The 24,521-nt window shown below is 42.1% G+C and overlaps 1 protein-coding gene across 4 annotated transcripts in view; it reads right to left on the bottom strand.

Moving 5' to 3' along the window:
- Positions 1-24,521, bottom strand: part of IGF2BP1 (insulin like growth factor 2 mRNA binding protein 1) — a 106,689-nt gene that overhangs the window by 23,023 nt on the left and 59,145 nt on the right. For all 4 annotated transcript variants that reach the window (XR_012088638.2, XR_012088637.2, XR_012088639.2 and 1 more), the window contains exons 3-12: positions 23,534-23,582; positions 21,469-21,520; positions 19,438-19,501; positions 13,473-13,754; positions 11,022-11,156; positions 9,630-9,752; positions 7,322-7,457; positions 4,464-4,586; positions 3,181-3,297; positions 104-178 (exon numbers count right to left, since the gene is read on the bottom strand). Coding sequence is in view for 1 of the 4 variants with exons in the window: in XM_020814726.3 (XP_020670385.1) it covers positions 104-178; positions 3,181-3,297; positions 4,464-4,586; positions 7,322-7,457; positions 9,630-9,752; positions 11,022-11,156; positions 13,473-13,754; positions 19,438-19,501; positions 21,469-21,520; positions 23,534-23,582 (1,156 nt within the window). In the remaining 3 variants the exon portion in view is untranslated. The remainder of the gene's footprint in view (positions 1-103; positions 179-3,180; positions 3,298-4,463; positions 4,587-7,321; positions 7,458-9,629; positions 9,753-11,021; positions 11,157-13,472; positions 13,755-19,437; positions 19,502-21,468; positions 21,521-23,533; positions 23,583-24,521) is intronic.

Raw genomic sequence — 24,521 nt, 5'->3', positions numbered from 1 at the left:
CTATTTGAATAATAAAGAAAGAACTGATTCCTGTAATCTTGTGCATGCCCCCTGTAATTACACTTCTACCAGTAGCATGCATAACCAAGTGAAGGGAAGACACCTTGAATTGGGCTTCTGGTGGTCCAGTGATTATCACCATTCGCACTTTGGAATCCGGTGTCTCAGCAGGAGCAATCTGGAAGAGACAACAGAAGAATGAAAGACATAAAGGGCTTTCTCAGCCTTCTGGTTAACTAGTGAAATTTATCAGTAGGGTTCGTTAAGAAGCCAGGAAAAAGTTACATTTTGAATTATAGCTCTCATAATCTCTTTGCTAGTCTCTAAATCAAAAGGAGATTTTTCCAAGCCCTGGTACATACGCCATCCCTCCTTGGTTCCAAAGCTGTGGGTTCAAAATGAACTGGGTCAAAAGTTGATCCACAGACTCACAAATGCAAAAAGACAGGAGTAGCAAGAAAGGGAACATTAAGTGGACTGCAATGTTCAGAGGCAGAGCTGACAGGAGCTGGCAGCAAGTCACAAACTGACCTGTGGCTTAACAGGTGGGATACTACAGTGGAGTATCGACCTATGAATGGCCCCACTTACAGACTTTTCGACATACAGACAGCTCCAGCCGCAAAATTTTGGATCAATTTGCGGCTGGAGCTTCGACGTATGGACCGAAAAAGGCATGGAAAAAGGGTGGGAAATTCAAACCATTGGTGGCAAAGAGGCTGCTTCTTTAGCTCTTTCGCCCCAACGGTTTGGAAAAGGGAGGCTCTGAGGACACAAAAAGGGAACACACAGAGTGCCCTTGAATTTCAGGGAGGGAGGGATGGAAGCAAGGGTCTACCCTGGGGTGAGTCCTGCCTTTCTCCCCCGCTGCCCGGCTTCTCCACTGCCAAAATTGCCATTGGGGGCAGCCCTTCGGGAGAAGCTGGATGGCGGGGAAGAGAGGCAGGAGCCGATCCGGCCTTTTTCCCCCACCGCGCGGCTTCTCCCAAAGTGCTGCGCCCGATGGTGGTTTCAGCAGCGGCAAAGCCTGGCGGTGGGGCAGAAAGGCGGCGGCGGAGGCCAGGCCCAGCGGCCGTAGCCCTGGTCCGGTGGCAGAGGCCAGGCCCAGCAATGGGGATTAGAGTCCAGGAGGCCTCCTGGCAGCGGTGGTCGCGGCAGTGCAGGTAAGGTGCTGTTTTTTGCTTTTTAAAAACTTTTTGGGGTCTTTTGCAGGGTGGGATTGGGCTGGTGGGGTTGTGTTTGTGTTTGTTTTGTTTTTTTGCAGCGCCAGGGGCTTCCAGTGTTTTAGTTTTGTTTTTATTTGGGGGGGTATTTTTTTCTTGGGCCGCAACGTATTAATGGGTTTTCAATGCATTCCTATGGGGAATGCATTTTCAACCTACGGACTTTCAATCTAGGGACACTGTTCAATACGGATTAAGTCCATAGGTCAAGACTCCACTGTACTGAATGCAAGAACAGAGAAGAGGCCTTGAAATTATACAGATATGGCACTGGACTTTGTTCAGGCACACAAACATTGTACCAACAGTGCCACAATGATATAGAACTGTGTGTGGATCGTCAAGGCACTGTGTAAAGAAACAGAAAGTCAGCTATATGTTACTCCTGCTTTGGGGTGAGTCTGGGAAGTACAAAAAAAGTTACATCTATCTTGGCAACAGACTGAGAGAAATCTATATATTTTAGAGGTTCAGGCACTTTCAAGCATTGACAAGCAGAGCACTCGTGTTGTTGCTGTTATCTAGGATGTGACCAGATAAGGACATAAAGATCACACTAGCTTCCCGGGTGTGATCTTAAAAGTGCCCCATGCATCCAGTCTGAATTGCAGAGCCCACTCCAAGAACAGAGCAGCATTACCACATCATCAAAAAGATCCAGACAGAGGACAGAACAAGGGACAGCCATCTGCAGTACGTTGCCTGGTTCTTGCCAAATAGAGCAAAGAAGACCACACTCTCAGCACTCCAAATGTGACCTAAACCCTGTCTGGTCACACCCTTAGTTATATTTCTTGCCTTTCTGGCAAAGATCTTAAGGCAGTCCACAGGGCTTTCTTCATGCAATGAAGTTTCATGGCTCAGTGGAGACTTGGACCTCCCAGATCCAAGGCTCTAACCACTACATCACACAGCGCCCCCTACATGAAGAGAAAAAGTTGGAAGTACTTGACCTGACAGTCACCCCATGAGCCAAATCCAGTTTTCATTTAGGAGAAGTTACACAAGGGGGCAAACAAAGACTGAGATGCCATGGCTTGCTCAAGGTCCCACGGCAAGCTGTATCAATGCTTGGACTGAAGTCTAATGACAGAATCGAAGGGCATCTTGAGAGCTTGCAACATGCAGCAGTTGGAGTTTCAGGCTAGAACTGAGGAGACCCAAACCAGAATCCAATGGTGTACTTCCAGCCAACTTCTTCCACCAAGAAGTGAAAGTAGGATGGCAGCAAACCCTTAAAACTTGCCCCGTTAGGCTGAGAAGACTTTTGGAGATTTCCCACATCATGGGGAGCTATAACAGGATCAGGATGGAAAGAAAGTCTTATTTGGCTGATGTTGTCTACTAAAGCAGTGGTCCCCCACCTTGGGCCTCCAGATGTTCTTGGACTTCAACTCCCAGAAATCCTGGCCAGCAGAAGTGGTGGCGAAAGCCTCTGGGAGTTGCAGTCCAAGAACATCTGGAGGCCCAAGGTTGGGGACCACTGTACTAAAGTACCAAGATCTTGGTGTTGGGTTCAAAACCTACTCTACCATCAGCCTGAACAGGTTAGACCAGTCACTACCTCTCAACCTCACTTAACTCAGGCAGGTACTGTGATGATTAAAATGGGGAGGACTATGGACACTTTAAGCTCCTTGAAAGAAAGCCAAGACATAAATGTAACACATACATTAAGATGTCTCCCATGTAATCAACTGAAGGGAAGCTGTATCATATTTATGTGGCCCCCACAGGAGAACTTCCTTGTGAACTATGCTCCAGTGCCTTGTTTTTTTTCAGCTGAGCCACCACACTGGCTTTCTCAACTGTAGAAACGAATGCAAAGAAAAGGGTGTGATGGATATTTCTACTTTGTTAGTTTGTTTTGTAACCACCACAGCAACCACTGCTTCACACAGTGGCCGGTCAATCACAATGGTTAAAGGACTGAAGAGACAGAAAAAGGAAGGGGCACCTTGATGGAGGCACTTGCAAATCTGGACAGCTGTTTGATGTGCTGTCCCTTCTTGCCAATGATTGCACCCACAGCCTGGGCAGGGATAAAGACGTGCACTGTTTCTTGTTCAGGAGGCTGTCAAGAGAAAGTACAAAAGCCACCACTCAGTATCAGTTAAGCTAAGATGCATCTATTTAACACATTTTAAGCTAAAAACTGCTGTCTGTTACGTAAGAACTGCTTACATAAACAAAACCAAAAATAAATCACCTTTAATCCCAAACTAGAGGTCCAGTAAATAGCTGTTAAAGTTAATAATTGAATAAGCATATACAGTGGTGCCTCGCTTTACGACTGCCCCATTTAACAATGAAACCGCATTACAATGAACTTTTTGTGATCGCAAAACGATGTTTCCTATGGGGGAATTTCGTTTTGTGATGGTCGGTTCCCTGCTTCGGGAACCGATTCTTTGCAAAACGATGATTTTCCAACAGCTGATCAGCGGTTTCAAAATGGCCGCCGGGTAAACAAAACGGCCCCCCGCTGTTTTCTGGGACGGATTCCTCGCTGCACAGGCAGCGAAAATGGCCGCCCTATGGAGGATCTTCGCTGGACGGTGAGTTTACAGCCCTTTGGAATGCATTTAATGCGTTTCAATGGGTTTTTTCTTTTCGCATTACGACGTTTTCGTTCTACAGCGATTTCGCAGGAACGAATTAACATCGTAATGCGAGGCACCACTGTACTAATGTTGAGCACTGCTCTAAATGTTCAAATTCCACACACATTTAGGCCAATTAAAAATCTCATCATGCAGATAAGACCAGAGAGAAAGCAGCTTCAAAGGCAGAAGTGAGAAATACATGGAATGACATCAACCTGCTTTGAAAACTTGGCCCTCTTTGGCCCTGGTTCTGCCCAATTTTAGACCTGGCTGCAACCACTGCCGGATGATGGTTCCTGACAAATTTGACAGAGATAACACAGAGCTTGACATGAAGAAATTTCCCTAGCCTAGCAAAAATGCCAGAACTTTATAAATACTTTTCTAGGAAGAGGCTCCATTGAACTTCATAGGTCAGACTGAGCAAACACCTATAGAATTATCCCACATGTGCTTTAAAAACAAATAGAACTTGAATTGTAGATGGAAAATATAGGATATCATCAAAAGAACAAAATGCTAAAATTTTGTGCTATGCATCAGCGAGATCACATTGCCCTTTGTGTGAATGGGCTTTAAAGGTTGGAGAGAACAATCACCCAGTTCCCCAGAGATAACCAGACTGCAAGCCTACCAAGAAAGAACTGTACGGGGCTGCTCCAGAGACACTACTTGGAGGAGGTGGCACTGCATTGGAAGAGGCAGGGAAAAGGCCAACAGCAGCTAAATTGAGGCCAGGTATCAGGTGTGACTGTAGCTAAAAGAGAAAATAAGTAACAGGTTTATTTCACACATTACTACAACACTTCCATCAGCAGAGGTGCATGCATTTTTGCAGAGGCAGGACAATAATAGCTAGCTGAACAGCACAGTGAGTTGGGCATCCGGTTGGAGGAGTAGAGGTTGTTTATTTTATTTATTTATGTATTTATTTGATTGATTTATATCCCACCCATCTGGTATATTCTACCACTCTGGGCGGCTAACAACAAAAATATATACAGTTAAAATAATAGAAATCCATTAGCATCATCAATAACGAAACATTCCAAAAATAATAATAAAGAAAAGAGAGAAAGGAAAAAGAAAGGAAGTTAAATGCTGACAGGAGGGAAGGCCTGGATGTAAAGCCATGTTTTTAATTGAATTTTGGAGATTAAAGTTGGGAGATCAATTCCCCACTGTGACTCCCAGAAAGAAAAGTTTGTGGAATCCTGGGCAAGTTCCACAGTTCCAGAGTGCCCCCAGAAGATGGGAATTGTAAACCATTTCTGAACACTCTGTACCCTGAAAAGGGCTGCCATAAGTTGGAAGTGACTTTATGGCACACAATTTAAAGACCACGGCCAAAGAACAGAAGATTAGACTAATGACCTACCTAGTCCACTTTCCTGTTCTCACTGTGGTCGTTGGGCTGCTACTGGGAAGCCCACAAGCACGATCACGTTAACACATTTTGGCTATTATCCTATAGCTTCTGGAATTCAGAAGGATGCTGCTTCTGATATATCACTATGATTAGAGCTCGAAAATAATACATTCGATATAATACAGTGGAGCCTCAGTTTAAGAACGTCCCTACTTACGAAAATTTCGAGGTACGAAAAGCTCTGGCTGCAAAAACTTTGTTCGACTTGCGGCCGGAGCTTCGACCTACAAAAGGCAGGGGGAAAGGGCGAGAAATTCAAAGCCGCCCTTGCTGCCCTCTGCCTCGCGTTTGGTGATTTTTTTCTGTGGTCGGAATGGATTAAATGGTTTGCAATGCATTCCTATGGAAAATGGTGCTTCGACTTATGAAATTTTCAAGTTGTGGCCACCGTTCCAATACGGATTACTTTTGTAAGTCGAGGCACCACTGTATTCTTATTATTCCCTTTTATTCTTTTTCTCAAAAGGAAGGCAATCTCATCAGCTGTAAGCATTTTAGCAAGAACAAAGTAAGCACTGTTTTTTTTACATAACGCGTAATATTTATTTTTAAAGATTCTTTGGGGAACATCTGGTTGTTGTTTTTTGTTTCCTTGTAATGATTTCTATTTTTAACAAAATCAATTAAAAGTAATGTGATAATAATGAATTATTAATAAGCAACATTACTTTTTATTACATATATACTATAGCAATCAGCAAGCTACTTTTATTGCACTTTATGCTAGTGCACTAGCTGTATCAGTAAGGTTTCCAAGCGCTAATAGTCACTGATGGCCTTATTCTCTTTTAACACCATTCAAGTTGGCAGCTACTGCTACTTCTTATCATACTGAATTTCATTGTTTAACTATAGCTGTACGTCCTGTCGTCTGTCAGCAATCTTACACTATTCATTTTCACTAGGCAACCAACAATGTATTCTAGTATTATGGCGGAAGCACAACTTCCCCCATCTTCCTTCGCCACACCGTGTATAACTGTATCCACATCTCTCTTGCCTCTGATTATTTCTTCTGTTTTTTTTTCTAAGCTAAAAACTCTCAAATATTACTATCTTTATTAGTGGAGTTGCTCCAGACTCTTGGTCATTATAATCCTCTGATTCAAGAATTAAAAATGAAAGAGTACAATCAGCATGTACAGTATTGCAATGACCTATAAAATATCACAGATCAGTATCTTTTGAAGGATATTTGGGCAGGATTCAGTGCCAAGCTACCAGTGGTGAAACAGCAGAATCCAGAGGAAGGAAGGGAAGATGTTCTTCCCAATGCACCATGCAGTACACCCCCAAAACTGGCTCCAGAGTGTCTAGAAATTCTCTAGAGGCAATCTCTAGGCATTCTAAAGGCCATGGAAAGCCAGCAGGTAAAGGGGGAACAGAACACTTACCTATAGATGTGTTCCTTTGAATAGTCATTTGCTACTATATAATCCCACATGTGAGAATCATAATACTCACAACAAGAGAAAATGGGATAGAAGGACTGAGGCTACACAACGTTCTTCCTCATCAACTCTGTACAAGTCATCACCATTAGCTCCTGATGTTTAAAGTCTGCACACCACCTCCTTTATTGCTACTTCGACACCTGGTGCAGCTATCAGTCATGAAACATGGCATCAGCACATCGTTTATCTTTGATACAACACTGAATTTCATACCAGGATTTCTGGAACATGTTCTGTCAATATCAGGACTGGCTAATGTGAACAAGATGGTGGTCAATGCTAGTAACAGCTGCTGGAGTCACTGGTGTCAATAAGAAAAGGGCCTGAGGACACTCCGACAGTAGCTTGGTGGAGTGCTCCATCTGTATTTCCAATTTCTTCTGAATATCATGATACATGGTTATGTACGAGTAACAGAACCACAAATATGTGGTTCTTTGTGCTGGTCCTATTTAGGCTCTAAATAATACAGATCAGCTGACTGATTTCACAGCTTCTCAATAGATCGACACCAGTGAAGAGAAGACTGTGTCGGCTGTAGATGGGAGGTCAGAGGAGCACCAAAATGCCCAGGCATGGAAAAGACAGATGTGTCATGGACATACTCACACTCATAGCTGCCACGTCGTTCTCATAGGCCTCCCTTACTTTCTTCATGATCTCTTGCTCTGCTTTGCAGCAGTTCTCAATCGAGCCTTTGACAGTGATGGTCCTTTCAGGGTTGTACAGCGTCAAATCCTGCAGACTATGGTGAGGGAGGCAAAGAAAAGAAGAGAAGAGGAAAAGAAAAGAAAAAAGAAGAGAAGATGAAAAGGACAGGAAAAAGAAAAAGTGGGGGTTATACTCCATAAATACCTGGTCTGCAGGATGGGGCTGAAGGCAACATTTTTTTTGCTCTCAAGCAGACAGAAAGGACCAACCTAAGCCATTCTGCCACTTGAGCCAAAGGACTCACTCCCCCCCACACCTGAAAGTCATGGTACGTAATTCCTAACACTTCCCAGATCTTTTTTTTTCATTTAGTGCAAAGAAAAATGTACCTCTGTCAAGTTCTGGGAAGGATGAAGATTTTTATCTTCCTACCTCACAGGAAATAAAAATATAATAATAAATAAATCATTAACACTACCTCTTTATGGTGCTAAAAATCTGGTGCTTGCCCCAGCCTGTCTAATGGTAGAGCTCCTAATAGAAAGAATCCCAAAAATTACAGCAACACAGAGCATGGACAGAGTTCCTAATCAAGTTCCTAATCTACGTGGGGCTACCTTTGAGGCTGCTGCGGAAACTACAGGTGGTGCAGAATGCTGCGGCCAGATTACTCAGTGGAGTGAGAAGATACCAACATATCTCGCCCACTCTGGCCGCATTGCATTGGCTGCCCATCCGATTCCGCATCGACTTCAAAGTGTTGATGCTTACTTATAAAGCCCTAAACGGTTTAGGACCTCAATATTTGGTGGAATGCCTTCTCCCACCTAGATCTACCCGTGTCACCCGTGCGAGCCAGGAGGTGAGGCTGAGGAGCCTGACGCCGAGAGAGGCCCGGAAGGAAAAGACCAGAAATCGGGCCTTCTCGGCGGTGGCTCCTCACCTCTGGAACAACTTACCTCCTGAGATTCGCGCGGCTCCCTCGCTGGGCATTTTTAAGAAACAATTGAAAACACTGATGTATAGGCAGGCTTTCCCAACAGATAATCCCTGACGATTTTTCTTTTATATTCTTTGATTTCCATTTTTGTCTATTTGTAATGTTTTTAATAATTTTATTGTTGCTCCAATTGTAAGCCTCCTAGAGTGGTCTAGTATGACCAGATAGGCGGGATAGAAATTAAATAAATAAATAAATAAATAAATAAATAAATAAATAAATAAATAAATAAATAAATAAATAAATAAATAAATGAATAAATGAATAAATGAATAAATGAATAAATGAATAAATGAATAAATAAATAAATAATAAGTCCTCTGAAGATGCCGGCCACAGAGACTGGCAAAACGTCAGGAAGAACAACCTTCAGAACACGGCCAAAGAGCCCGAAAAACCCACAACAACTATCCCAAAAATTCTTTATGACCTGTGATTCTCAGATACACTCCTCATTTCACACAAGTTGACACAATACAGATCTCACTGTGGCACTATTACAGAACCAGTAGTCATAAGGAGTAAAGTTTACTATCAAGTAACAAACAGGAAGCATTGCGTCAGAAGGCTCTATCCACAGCAACATCCTTGATACTATAAACTGAGGTTACATGAGAAAGAATGGCTCACAGAGACAGAATTTCGTAAACCAAGGAATACAGGGGACTAAGAAATCTCCCCTAACTTCAGAGCCGTGTCAAATTCTCTTCCAGCCTTTCACCTAACATTGCCACTGCTTAACACAGTGGTTCTTAACCTTTGTTACTCGGATGTTTTTGAACTGCAACTCCCAGAAACCCCAGCCAGCACAGTTGGTGGTGAAGGCTTCTGGGAGTTGAAGTCCAAAACTCCTGAGTAACCCAAGGTTAAGAACTACTGGCTTAACACACTGAGGAGCTGAGATGCACACTTGAAAGTTTCCTGTCTCTGGTCTAGCCTTTAGCTCATATACAGGGAAGATTACTGGATTAAGTAGCTGAAAAATGTCATCCTTCCTAGAACTTGACAAAGTTTCCATTTTGGACTATCACTCCCACTAGCATCATGGCAGGAGAATCTGGGGAATCAGTACTGCAGAAACACAACTTTTTCCCCTGTCTAAAATGGCTGAAAGCACAGATTGATATCTGCAGTGGTTCTGCGAGACACTGTCACTCACTCTTGCTAAAGAAGGGAAGGGAGTCCGACAGGTTTCAAGTTGTGCATAAAGCTTTTTAACCATGGAAGTGAATAGGGAGAGTGGAAAAAAAACCCAATGTGCCTTACGAGGAGATGGTGATTTTTGTCTCTGTGTCCTGCTCCACCTTCTTCAGGTTGCGACCCTCTTTACCAATCAGTCTTCCCACAAAGTTGTTATGGGCCAGGATTTTCAGGGGCACTTCATCAGCACTGGGAGGGGAAGAGAAAGAAAGTGAATTGGGAATGTTGTAATGGCTTTTTCCATCCTGCTTCACCCCTGCGCCATTCCAAGCTGCCTCCTATGCCTCCACTTACTTGCATGGAGAGTGAACCCTGAACAGGCTGGAACCCTCCAGCAATCAGATATTCAGGCTTTGTTCGGGCAGATAAATGAGAATTTATCTGAAAAAATGAGGCTGAGCATGAAATGTGACTCACAAGGAACAACCACTGAGAATCAAAATGTCGCACAGCAGAGAGAGATATAAATTAGATGTTGAAAACTCATTTTGCAGAGAAATAATTTTAAAGAGGCAACGGGGATATCAAATCCCCTTTTCAAAGCTACTTCCTGAAATACTGTCTGTCACCCTTCCTGCTTCTCAGCTATTCTTCTCTATATTCCTTATCAGCCAAGTCAAGGTGGAAACCTGCAGCATTCATACAATGCTGGACTGCAAACTCTCATCACCTCCGCTCAGCAGAGCCAAAGTAAGGAAGACTGGAAGTTGCTGTCCAGCATCATTTGGAGTACCACAAATTTTCAGTGAACTGATAAGGTGGCCTTAGATCACTCTCTCACACTCACGACAGACCCTTCCCACCCTAAAGCTACTTTTACATACCTTTCTGTGTTGTTAGAGAGTTTACTTTTTTTTGGATTGTAACTCCCAATAACTATATAGGCTGGGGGATTCTGGGCACTGTAGTCCAGAAAAATAAGTTTTCTAAATTTTTTTTTTTGGGGGGGGGAAGGAATTTCTGTTGGGTGTTCAGCAGGAAACAGGGCCAGGAATATCAGGGGAGAGAGGCAGCTTTGGAGAGAGCCTACGTATGTCCTTAAATGATTTGGGCTGCTGGATTGGTTTGGAGGGCAACAATGTGGCTTCTGCGACTACAGCAATTTCCTGTGCATCATAAGAATTCCAATCAGATAATGCATGCAAAAATTGCAGAACACTGGAAGCAATGCACCAATGTTGAGCATTACTGTCATATAGCTATATTCAGGAACACTAAGTTTGCACATAGTTCAAAAGACAGATGTTCTTCTCAGAAGATGGGAGATGATGATATAGGCAAGCATATGAAGCAGAGAAACTGATGCTCTTGGCAAAGATCCCTCTTCTGTCAAAGTGGTCATAAAACAACAGCGGACTTGAGAGAAAAAGAATTGTCTATGGCTGAAGTTCAGTGGTTGGATGTATATTATGGTTATGTTCAAGTCAACAATTTGCCCCAGCAGTAGTCTAGCCTTACGTCTTTGTGTCCTTGGCCTCCTTCTGCATAATTTCCAGGATCATCTTGCAAGCAGCTGAGCAACCCTCTGGGGTTGAATGGATGCTGATTGCCTTCTCTGCTGCCCCAGCGTTTTCTTTTCGGTGTACATCGATCCTGCACAGGATGCAAAAGGGACAGAGAAAACATCTGAATAGCAAAACATATATGCCAATCGAAACTAAAAACCAGCCAAAAATTATCAGATACTTCGACACCTCAGATTTGAAGTTGTCTCATTTCAAACTCACTACAGTGAAGCCTGCTGGCTAGATAGCTCAGTGGGCTGGCCACCTGGCTGCAGATCAGAGGTTGGAAGTTCAATTCTAAATTGTGCATCTCAAGAAAAAAGCCAACTTGTGTGGCCTTGGATAAGCGACATGGTCCTAGAACGCCTCCAGATGAAGGGAATGGTAAACCACTTCTGAGTACTTTATACTAGGAACCCCCAAGAAGGAACACAGCAAGTCAGAACTGACTTGATGGCATACAATTATTATTTATATAATGAAGATTAAGTACCATCAGTCAACTGTGCAACAGAAGGAAGAGATGTGCCAATATTTTGCTCCAGTTCATTCTCATCACACTAAAATATGATTTCAGTCATTATGTTGCTGAACTGCAACATAATGGCAGAAATCCTGTTACACAGTTAAGGAAATGGTGAAACTTTGGGAAACAAATCATCACAAGAAATCTCTGTAGATCTCATCTGTTGCGTACTGAGTTCTACAACTCAGCATGCAACAGATCAGAACTACAGAGATTTCTTAACTTACTGTAATCTGCCACAACAATTTGTGCTGTTTGCAAAACTTAGTAATGGGATTCCAGCCAATATTTACAATAAAAACAATGCTAAACATTGGGAAGTTCCCATACCTTCCCACAGGAGTCATACAAAGTAAAATGAGAACTATATAGTGCAGTGGTTAGATCTGGGCTAGACTGGAAACACCTAATTCCCAGTCCCTGTTACGTCATTAAGTCCACTGGGTATTCTCGGGCCAGTCATAAGTGTAACCTACTTCAAGGTTTTGTTGGGAGAACTAACTGAGGGAAAGCTACTCCAAGTTCCTTAGAGAAAGGGCAAAATAATAGTAAAACAACAGATTTCTAATCCAGACGTTACTTAGATATTCTTTTTGTGGCTGCTTCTTCATGATTTTAATATTTTAAATATTAATGCTAATGAAGAAGGCACAGAAGAGGCTGTATTTCCTGAGAATGCTCGGCAAGTTAAATTTATCTCAGCATTTACTTCTGTCATACTATCGCAGCACCATTGAGAGTGTCCTAACCTATGGCATTCTGGCATGGTTTGGGAGTAGCTCTGTAGCGGACAAAAAGGCTCTACAGAGAACCATTAAAATTGCCCAGAATATCATCGGGCTCCAGCTGCCAACCCTGGATGACATCTTCACATCCCGCTGTCTAAGGAAATCACATAGCATCCTGAGAGACTCTTCCCATCCTGCTTATAACTTTTTTGAACTGTTACCATCTGGCAGAAGATATAGAACAATTAAGACTCGGACCACACGTTTTCTCAATAGTTTTTATCCCAGAGCTATAATTGCAATTAATAATGAGCTTAAAGACCACCAGTAGTGAATAATTAGTTGGAATGTGTTACTTGGCCTGCGGTGTAGATGTTTGTATTTTTAGTGGGGGACTTTTAGTGGGTGGGGGGTGTTTGGGGAATTTTATGTGTGTGCATGTGTCTGGTCTCTGGGTGTCTGTGAATTTTGTTGTATGGGTATACTGTGTATATACTTACAATGACAATAAATTATTATTATTATTTTATGACCTTACAATAATATTAATTTACTAAATTCCACTCCTCAGTTTTTCCCACCAATTTTGAGGGGCACAAAATGTAATATATGCACATCTGTAAATATATAACACTCTCATTCTGTAGTCCTAAATGGCATCTAAAATCTGCAGCACCAAGTCCTTCTGGACCCATAACACAGGCTGTTTTTGTCCTCTGAAGCTGCATCATCTTCTCTTTAGTCCAGGGGCGAAAAAAGTGCAGGCTGCATGTGACCCCCAATAAAACATGTGCGCTGTTAGGCTCCCAATACAAACTAGCCACTCCCCATTTTTGGGGTGTGTGTCAAAATTTGACTCTTCTGCTCCTTAAGAGAATGATGGTCTTTGCATTAGGGTTACCCAAATCTAATCAGGTTGTGCTACTAAAAGTGACAGAAAAATTCCAAAAGTCCCTCTCCCCATCTTCCACAGTATAAGTACAATAATAATGTGGTTATATAACTAAACATTCACAGTCCTTTTATGACATCCAGAATCTAGGAAATGTGACAGTTCCCTTACTCTGCCAAAAGAGAGGACTGGCCCCAGGTGAAAGGGTAGGGGGGGAAAGTGGCCTGAGTTATCACGGCTAAGGAAGCAGGGACTTACTTGGACTGTGTCTGCTTTGTAATGTTACGGATGGTGGCGCCTTCTTTACCAATAATGGCTCCCACATACTGTGTGGGAACAAGAAGCCGGAGGGGGATGTCTACTGGTTGTTGTTTCACAGGGGCTCCAGAAGCCACGGGAGAACCTTGCCTTGGGGCACCCCGTGTTCCAAAGCCCCCTCGACGGCCATTCTCGGCACCCTGCGCAGTTTGCTCATCAGGGATGTAGGAGACCTTGAGTGCATGGTTCTCCAGTTGGTGGCCATTGAGTTTCATGATGGCTCTGAGGAAAAGAAGAGAGGAGAAGATTCAAGTAGAATTCCCTCATTTCCAACAGGAAAGCTTAAAATATCATTGCTTATCAAAACAAAATGGTGCCACTCATATACATTAGGGAGGTATAGTATGCATGGGCAAACCCCAACATTTTCAAAGATACGTAGAAAAGAATTATATTTAGGGAAGAAACCCCACCCAAGGTTCCCTTTAAGTTGGGTGCACATGTGCGTGCCTCTGCTTCCCTTCGTGCAGCCATCTTCCTCCTCCGCGCAGTGATCACGTTAGGTTCTGGTTACAACGCAACTCTGTGCATTGGGTGGGGTGGGGGTAGAGTCGCGCATGCAGTCGCGAGAAAGCTGGAGCCCCACCCAGCAGAGCTGAAAGTTAGACAGTACGTTGACCCCACCCCCAGCAAAAGCCCAACAAGGGCTTAGCTTTAAAAATAAGGATAGAAAGTAGGCATGCATGTGTGCATGCACACACACACACACAATGGAGTGAAGTGAACAGTATGGAAGAAGGGAAAAGAAGGGAATCAAAGGGGAAAGAGGAGAAGACTGAAATCTGTCTAGTGAAGGAGAGAGAGGGAAAAGGGGAGGAGGAATTAGTTTTGCCTGTGTGGGAGGAGGATATATGGGAACAAAGTAGGAAGAGACAGTTCAGTGTACCAAGGAGAGGGAGAAAGAAGGAAGGAGAGGAAAAAGAGGGAGCAAAAAAGAGAGTATGAATATGATAGAATGTGTGGGTTGTTAGAGGACTTCCCAAATTTGAAGGTAGGAGGGTTGCTACCTGACCCAGACAAATCTAAAGAAAAGGGGACATCAGCAGAAGCTCAAGAATGTACCATCGTGGTCTTTCCGCGGGGACAAGGTCACTTGAAGAAGGTGATTCGGCCAGACCCTTCCTTCAACCATCCACTGCCGAAGAGGGATTGGGCTAGACACCCTTCTTGTGGGACAATATGTGCGGTCCGGAGTGCTCCGCTGAGGAAGCCCACTGATCGGGAATGTCTTGGACCAGCCCTTCAATGAATCTTCTCAATTTCCAGACAGAATTATCTTCTTCACAATTTGGACAGTTACCAGATCTTAGTGGTTTTGAACCACTATAAGTTGTTGTAGACTCACTTAATGTTAAATTAAATAAATCTGTTAACATTTCAAAAGAGACTCAGTCGTCTTTTCCCACCAAAAAGGAGGAACTGCTTCAGATCTTTAATGAACCCGATCACACCCAGGTAGCAGCTTTGCAGATGTTTGGGAGAGGTACTCCTCGGAGGAAGGCTGTAGAGGTAGCAACAGCCCTCGTGGAGTGAGCCTTAATGCCAACAGGCAGAGGCTTTGTGGTGAACTGGTATGCCAACTTTATAGTTGTCACAATCCATCGAGAGATGGTTTGAGAAGAGATGTGAGAGCCTTTGTGAGGCAGGTGTGGCATAACAACGAGCCTTTTGGACTTGTGGAAGGAAGAAGTCCATGCAACGTAAAACGTGAGGGCTCATCTGACATCCAACATATGGAAGGAGGGTTCAAAGTCATTTGTTGGTGACGGAAAAAAGGTAGGTAAAAGAGGAAAGGTCCAGTGTCGGTATCGACTTAGTCGTCAATGTCAAGGACTTAGATTTAGAGGAGGATTTGGTCTTGGATTTGGCTGTTGTTAGCTTGGAAGTTGGGGAAGTGGTGGCCGCCTCTGGGGATCCCTTATGAGAGTGACAAATTTGGGAAGCTTCCATGGTTGTTTGAGGTGGAGACAAAGAACGTTCCCAAAGAAAGGATTTAAAGCATTGTTCTCTAAGCTTATGAGCCTATTTGGTAAATTTCTTCCAAAATTGGCAGGAAACTGGCTGAGATTCCCCGAGAAAAAAAGACAGAGATCGTGTCCGTCTGAGAGGGGGATCTTGCTGGAGCATGAGGCGTACTGTTTAAACGGTGCTACAGGGGCCACAAATGGCTGGGAGAAGGAAGAAGGGGAAAGGGGGGCGGTCAAAAAAGGAACTGAGGCAATCACCAGGATGGGTGGACCACATATATTAGGGGTGTGGTCCTGGTGATCACATGTTGAAGCTCTAGAACAGTGGTGTCAAACTGTGGCCCTCCAGATGTTCTTGGCCTTCAACTCCCAGAAATCCTGGCCAGCAGAGGTGGTGGTGAAGGCTTCTGGGAGTTGAAGTCCAAGAACATCTGGAGGGCCACAGTTTGACACCACTGCTCTAGAATATTCCAGAAACCTTTGTGCAAGTGCACATTAAACCCTACATTGTGCATTCACAGAGACCACGAAGAAGAAATATTACTTGCGAATTGAGCAGGAGGACAAACAAACTATTAAAAAGTTACTTCTAAAACCTAATTTTTTAAGTATTAAAATTTAATGCAAAAGTATAAAAAATGTAACGTTAGTATTCTTGACAAGTTCTACATAGTACTGAGGCTGAACAGGTAATTCTTTATTACAGTGTGCTTGACAACAACACATTAGGAAAAGAGAAAGCTTGCAGCTGGTCAAACTCCAAGTTACTAAGTTGAAATAATTAACTGGTATTTCATTTGCAAGATTAAGAACTTAAGTCAAGTTATCATATTTCACAAGAGTAAGGGAATAATCATGATGACTTATCAGCTTTTTATTAATTCTCATTTGCAAATCCTGAAGTAATTTTTGTTGCTGTCACTATTTCCATTCCAATACTAGATTGCCAAAGACATTTTAACAATATGAACTCCAACAGACCAAAGTAATAATAATAGAACAATTAATTATATTGCCTGAGCATTAGCAGGGATACAACACGCATCCAATATTACTTAAATTAAAATCAATACATTGCTACTAGCCCCCAAGATGTCTGACTAGCTTACTTGCTTCTCGGGGGGGGGGGGGGAGAGCAAAGATACCGTATTTTTCGCTCCATAAGACGCACCTTTCCATAAGACGCACCAATTTTTTAGGAGAAGAAAGCAGGAAAATATAATCTGTTTTCTTCGCTCCATAAGACGCACAGACTTTCCACCCCCCGTTTTGTGGGGAAAAAGTGTGTCTTATGGTGCGAAAAATAAGGTATATTCTGGGGAGAAGATGCAGATTACGGCAGTCCCACAGGAAGGGGACAAAATTGGCTCCAAGTGCTTGCCTGCACCTAGCCCTACAGACAATAACTATTTAAGCTATATATATAAGCTATTTAATTCTCAACAATGAAACATTCTGCACTACCACACCAGCTCTGTCTATTTGCATCAGAGACTTCACTAACAGTGTCACCTATGAAAAATAAAACAGGGAACAGCCATGTAAGACAAATATCTGGAGGATGATACTTTGTCCAACTCCAGCCTAAAATGTAAAAACTGGTCACATATCTTTGCCTAGGGCAGTTGTAAATGCCAGTGGCTTCATCATGAACTTCTCCCATTTCTAAATTGGCAACCAAGAATCATCCGCCTTCATCCCACTGCTACAATGCTTTGTTTCCAATGTAACTATAGTCTCTTCTTTCCACCCCATTTACTACCATCAGGGAAGAAAGAATGTGTAATATATGGAAGGTTTTCCCTTTTCCTGTACTACAGATTAAAAATGATCAGCTAAGCATTTTTATTGAGACCTCTAAGTAGTAGAAATGTTAAGACCACTTCACAAATAGTGCTTTTTAAGCTTTGCATCTATGTTTTCTTTAAAAAAAAATATTATCAGAAATATTTCATCAGAAGATTGGGAGGGATATTTTAGCTCTATGAATAGGAATGTGAGTGATTACATTTTACACCCTCAACAGGATTCTGGCCCATGTGTACCAAGGAATGGATATTGTGAATGTGCAAGATTTGAGACATTATGGATCATTCACCCAAATTGATCAGACACCTGGAATTATAAAGTGAAGCAGAGATGGAAACAGTTACTTTGGAGACTTGTAGCTATTTTAGGAGTTGTAGTCCTGGAAAGTAATGTTTCCTATCTGATGTGAGTGTAGAAACAATGGCCAAAATAAAATTTCAACACCAGCCTGCAGTTCCATGAAGCCACCTATAGATGGGGGTATCAGCATTAACAAGCCTGTATGAGGGGACAACCTGAGAGGCATGCCAGCATCCCAAGGCAGGGATGCTGCTAGCTTTAAATCTGATATTTGAATTCTTGCACTGGAAGTGAAGGAACACCCACTACTTACATTAACACACTATGGGAAGGGGATGGGAGTTCCAGGAACAAATACTTCCTGTTATTTTTAGATGGCAATCTGAAAGCTCGTTATAGATCTAGATTCACTGGGGATCAATTCCTGAAACTAGGTCTGTCACCTGATTAATTGCACAAGCATTATTCAATTACAATTCTAAACATACATACAGCCATGGCCAAAAATATTGGCAGCCTTGCAATTCTGTCAGAAAATGCAACCCTTCTCTCAGAAAATTGTTGCAGTTGCAAACGTTTTGGCACTCATATATGTTCATTCCTTTGGTAATACGTAATTGCTTTTCAAGCATGTGATGCTCCTTTAATTTGTATTTAGACACACATGTTGCAAGTAAGAGGGGTGGGCAATAGAGTAATCACACTTGCAACCAGTTAAGATGGAGAAAAGGTGACTCAACCTTTGAGTTGTGTGTAACACTGAGCATGGAGAAAAGAATGAAGGTAAAGAGTTGTCTTTGGATGTGAGAGAACAAATTGTGGAAAAACATTGACAATCTCAAGGCTACAAGTCCATCTCCAGAGATCTTAATGTTCCTGTGTCCGCTGTGTGTAATATCATCAAGAGGTTTACAGCCCATGGCACTGTAGCTAGCCTCCCTGGACGTGGACGGAAGAGCAAAATTACTGAAAAATTACAACGAAGGATTGTTCAAATGGTGGATACAGAACCCAGATTAACTTCCCAACAAATTCAAGATGATTTGCAAATACAGGGTAAAACAGTGTTAGTTCGCACTATCCGTCACCATCTGAATGAAAAGAGATGCCATGGTAGGAGACCCAGGAGGACCCCACTGCTGACACAAAGGCATAAAAAAGCAAGACTGGAGTATGCCAAAACTTATGTGACAAAACTACAATCCTTCTGGGAGAACATACTGTGGACAGATGAGACAAAAGTAGAGCTTTTTGGTCAAGGACATCATGGCACTGTTTACAGAAAAAGAAATGAGGCATTCAAAGAAAAGAACACAGTCTCTACAGTCAAACATGGTGGAGGTTCAAAGATGTTTTGGGGTTGCTTTGCTGCTTCTGGCTTTTTGGTCAAGGATATCATGGCACTGTTTACAGAAAAAGAAATGAGGCGTTTAAAGAAAAAAAACTAGTCCCTATCTTTGGGCTACAGTGCTTCAAATTCCACAGAAATTACAGTCACTGAGGATTTTGGGATCCTGTAGTCCCAAAAAGTAATTTTTTCTAAGCTTTAATCAGAATTTTAGCTGCATTCTACTACATCAGACTGAAGGCCATCTAATTCAACATCTTTTTCTCTGTACCAGGCAGCCAGAGACTTTCCCTTTGTTTGAAAGGGGGATACATATTATTTTTTAAAAAAACAACAATAATAAATAAACTACAGACTTTGTAGAAGAAATAAACTACAGAGCTGCACAGGAGCAGTTCATGCAAATATACCCATGTCAAACACAGAACTTGTTGCTATGAGCACAACTCTAAATATAAAGAAAGCCAAACTTCTAACTTACTGTCTAGTCTGTTCCCGGTTGGAGTAGGTGACATTGACAACCGCTGTCTCACTGTCCGTATTTACTTGCATTAAAAAGAAGAGGGGGAAAAACTTGGGTTAGCCAAGTAACTGGGTTTGTCAAAACAGGTTTTGTAACCAAGTGTCATCACCATTATTCTCAGAAACAGAAAATGTTATTGCTTTGAACTAAACTGCCCATGCTGACTGGGATATTCTGGAAGCTGTAATCCAAAAAAAATTGATCCCATCACCACCACCATCTACTTAGCTAATAATAATTGGACTACTTAGCTAATAATAATGATGGTAATAATAATAGCATGACCATCATTATTATTAGCTAAGTAGTCCAATATGAGTAACTTAAAACAAGCCCATAAGAAAGAGCAAAAGCTAGAGAAGAGGCACAAACCCAATCCCCTTCAGACGATTTGGATTACACTCCCATAAATCTTATTGGCCATGCTATCAGGGCATATGGAAGTTGTGATCCAGAGCACTTGCAGAGCACCACTATGCAAACTAGAAGATAAGAGAATTTTCATTTCCAGTTGTAACAAGATTGGATCGTAGGTGCTCCTCTCACTCCTTGGGGACAGGGGAAACCATGGACTGGAAGGGTAAAGGACCATCTTGCCATACTGTGCAACTGAACTGAGAGCTTAGTCTTCCTTGTTGCCTTCCCCATGGAAATGCAATAATAGGCGGGGAAGAATTTAGCAACTGGCCAAGTCTCTGCTAGGATCCAATGTAAGAAGGCTTAACAAATTGGATCTCTGCATAATCCAAAACACAGGCTAATCTATAGATTGGAACTTCTTTAGAATAGTTACTTTCTTGGACCTAAAATGTCCAGAATCCCACAGGCCTCTGGCTGTGGGTTGCAATCCTGAAAAGTAACTTTTCCAAGTTCCAGTCAGGACAAAGGTATTATCTAAAACTATTCATCACATTTACTTACAGGTTCATTGTCTTTCATTCGATTTAGAGAGATGGATTTTGAGGGGAAAATGTGTTTAGAAATAGGTACTTTCCTGAAGACCTTCTGGAGGGATATTAAATTACAGTGGTGGCTCGCTTAACGAGCGCACCGCATAACGATGAAATCGCATAGCGATCCGTTTTTTTGGATCGCTAATGCGATCGCTTAACGTTTTTAAAATAGGGCTAAATTCGCTTTGCGAAGACCGGTAAGCGTTTCGCTTACCGATCTTCGCAAAACGAAGCCCGACCATCAGCTGTTCGGCGGCCAAAATGGCCGCCAGAAGCCCGGAAATGGCCCAAAATGGCCGCGCGCAGCGTTTTCGCGCCCTCGTTAAGCGAGGCGAGGGCGCGAAAATGGCTGCCGGCCATTATGAAGCTTCGCTGAACGGTGAGTATTTGGCCCATTTGGAACGCATTAAACGATGTTTAATGCGTTCCAATGGGTTTTTTTGATCCGTTCAACGATGCTTCAGCATAGCGAAGGTTAATCCGGAACGGATTAACCTCGCTATGCGAGGCACCACTGTACTGAGGAAACCGGTTCACATATATAAGCAAATATGTAAGAAATGACACAGACTACAAATAGTTGGACAGCACCATTCTATAATCTGAAACAACGTTCACTTCAGTACCACTTATTTCCAGGTAGCAACAACATTCCTGAAGTGTTGAACCCTAGATCACTGTGCCTATAACTCTCATCATTCCTGATCATTTGCAATGCCTTTGAGGATAATCAAAGTTACAGTCTACAATATCTAGAGCAGTGGTTCCAGCCTTGGTCTCCAGGTGTTCTTGGACTAAAACTCTTGAGAAGCCTTCACCACTAGCTGTGCTGGCCAGGATATCTGGGAGTTGTCATCCAAGAACATCTAGGCACTCAAGGCTGGAACCACTGTCCTGGAGGGTACCACACTGGAGAAGGTTGAAGGACAGGACAGCAGCCTGATTTGTCCATCCTCACATCTGTGTTCAGATTTTCACCTTTCATTCCTTGGTCCCTCCATACGTATTCTATTGCACTTCCCATATTGAATCTTACCTTGTTCACAGTTTTCCACAGTACCATACTGGGCTAGCAAACCGTCCAATACCTAATCAGACATGAAAAGGAGTAATTTTTTATTTTTCATCTATTTTTGGCCAGATAAATTTAAGATTGTTAGCTATCTATCTTCATGGGAGTGGGTGGATTGGGGGCAATATCAGGGAGGGAACAAAATGGAATACAGAAATACTGGGTGTGGGGCGGGAAAAACAACCCTACATGAAATAGGGTGGTTCCCAGTGTGGTGTGGTGAACAGACTGATGGACTAGGACTCTAGAGAACAGCAGGGAGTGGAACTGATTAACATTACTCTTTAACTAACTCACTTACCTTGAAAGCCCTACTAGGGTTGCTGTAAGTCAGTTTTAATTTGACGGCACATAACACACACAGAACACATGGAATAGGAAATACAGTGTCCTTCTGATGTTCTGCACTACAAATCCCATAGTCTATGGTCATTCACCATGCTGAGTGGGGTTAATGTGACCTTTATTTTTATCCAAAACATACAGATGGGAATAGATTGCCTACTCCTACTCCTTGTAAATAAACACAATTTAGTGGTTACATGAACATATTAGCAGGCAGCATTTCTTTGGAAACATATATAGTAATAGCTGAGAATGTGACTGAAATCACAGTTCCTCTGTTTCAGCAAAATAAGGGAAACAGAGGACTGGGGGTTTCCTCATGCTATTATTGGAGCTTGGAAATAATATGTTAGAATTAGCACATTAGCAGTAAATGCATTGGTTTTTCTGGGCCAATACCAATAAGAGACTTTCTAAATATAATGTTTTAAAATAAGACTAGATTAGAGTAGATGTGCCTTCTTTCTCTGCCCAAAAGAAAAACAATCTGTTTCCCTTTCAGAACTCAATTTATGCTAATTCGTTCAACCGTAGCTATATAAATGTATTTGGACTATAAGACACAGAAGTCTTCATTAGGATTGCCAAGAAAGAGTCAACAGTATTTCCATGGAGTTCTACTTCAAGATGATAAAAATAACCAAGCTAGAAACCATTTCTGTATCAAGAAATAACTGATCACTACCAGCTATACTCCTTAAGCACCTCAGTGCAAGGAGCTTTGATTAAAAATACAAATTGGGTCAAAACTTTATTACACATTCACTCATTCACTGACAGCATAACAATTCTTACTGCACCCATATGAGTTCAACATGAGTATTTAACAAGATTAACAAATCTCAATCTCCCAAGGAAAATCTTTGAAAAAATATATTATTTGGAGCAAAACCACAATGCAGCAGCCTCTGTGCAAGATAAAGCTGGGATGATACATGTGCCACCACCCCTAGAGGTCTCTATGCACTGAAAAAGAAGACTCAAGTCTATCACTGAAGGGATAGTTGACCTAACTATCCCACTGGTGCCTACAAATGTGCCTGAAAAGTTGAAAAGAAAAATTCCTGTCTTTGTGAAGGGGGAATTCCATGTTGGGAGGAGAAATCCCATTCCTCCCCTCCCCTTTGCTTAGAGATGGCTCCAAAAGCCAGGGCCAGATCCTGGAAGGGGGGGGGGGGTGTCGGTTTTTGTGAGCTGATATCCAGCACAGTGGCTTCTATTACAAATTCCAGTGCCCACTTCATAGTATCAAAACAAAACGATGTTCAGGTTTACAGTTTCTTTGTGTTTAAAGGCTCCAAAGAGTATTTTGCTATAATTTACTAGCAATTATAGCAATATATATAGTTATTAGCAATTAACATAGCAGTATTAAAATTAATATATTAATAAAGTTACTTGGTGTGTCCTTTCCAGAACACACATGTTATTCAATGGAACTTTATTAATATATTTATTTTAATGAGTCAGACTTAGTTTTAGACATTAGTAGCAAAAAGTTAAAATCTGTTTTAAAATCTCACTAATTTTAAATTCACTAACACATTTTTAGACTTCATGTTACAAGTTCTGGTTTTAGCCAAAGCAACATATCAAAAGTATCGCGGAGCTTGCTTAATTTCCCATGTATTACCCATTTCTTTCTGATTCAGATGGATACATGCTTTTTAGCGCTGTGACTTACCTCCCATCGTAGCTGAGGGGGGATGTTTCTTATTTGAATTTTCCGGCTCCTAAAATAAAGGAGGAAAGACATCAGTATTAAGATTAGATTTAAGGCCCATTTTATCTTAAAAGTAGAGTGTCCACAAAAAAGGATTGATCTAGAGACACATAACCTGAAACAGGGATATATAAACTACAATTTTTGTAGGCTATGAACAGCCATTTTAGGACTACAGGGAAAGTGGAACCACCTCAGCATCTGTGAATTTCTGTTGTCTGGTCTCATGCACCACAGCTTTTTACATGTCTGGTAGTATGTGCTGAATTATAAACAGAACTTAATTTATCCATATTAGGACCTGTTTATATTGGTTTAATATAGGCAGTAAAATCTGATATCTTACAATCCCACTAAAACATGCTAATTAGCTTTTTGCTAGTCTGGTCTTCCCCAAACTGGTGCTTCTCACAATTCCCATTACTCCTAACCATTAGTCATGCTGACAGAGCTGGATGGAAGTTACCAGTCAAACCATTTGGAAGGCATCAGACTGAGAAAAAGCTGCTATCCACACTTACTTCCAGGTACATCCCAGTGAACAAAACAGGACTTACCTTTGGGTAAGCACACAAGAATGTACTAGAGTGGTCCTCCAACACTGGTGCCCCCTCACCAACAACAACAACAACCACAACCCTATACTATTCATAATGGTTACAAGAAACTAAATCCTGTGTTCTGTTTTCTTGTAGTAAAAAACAGAGACCAAGGAATTGAGAGAGAAGACAGAGAATTAATGGAAATTAGAAAAATTACTTTTCTGGACTATAGTTCCCATAATTCGTACAGTAGTGAGCATGAGTTCCCCTGCCAACATCTCCCAGCCAGCCAGTACCCATGCTGGCTGAAGGATTGTGTGAATTATGGTACAGGAAAATACAGTGGACCCTTGACTTACAGACGGCTTGACTTACAGACTTTTTGAGTTACAGACTTCTCTGGCCGC

Source organism: Pogona vitticeps, chromosome 6, assembly GCF_051106095.1.
Source record: "Pogona vitticeps strain Pit_001003342236 chromosome 6, PviZW2.1, whole genome shotgun sequence".
Taxonomy (NCBI): Eukaryota; Metazoa; Chordata; class Lepidosauria; order Squamata; family Agamidae; genus Pogona; species Pogona vitticeps.
This window is presented reverse-complemented; position numbering and strand designations above follow the sequence as displayed.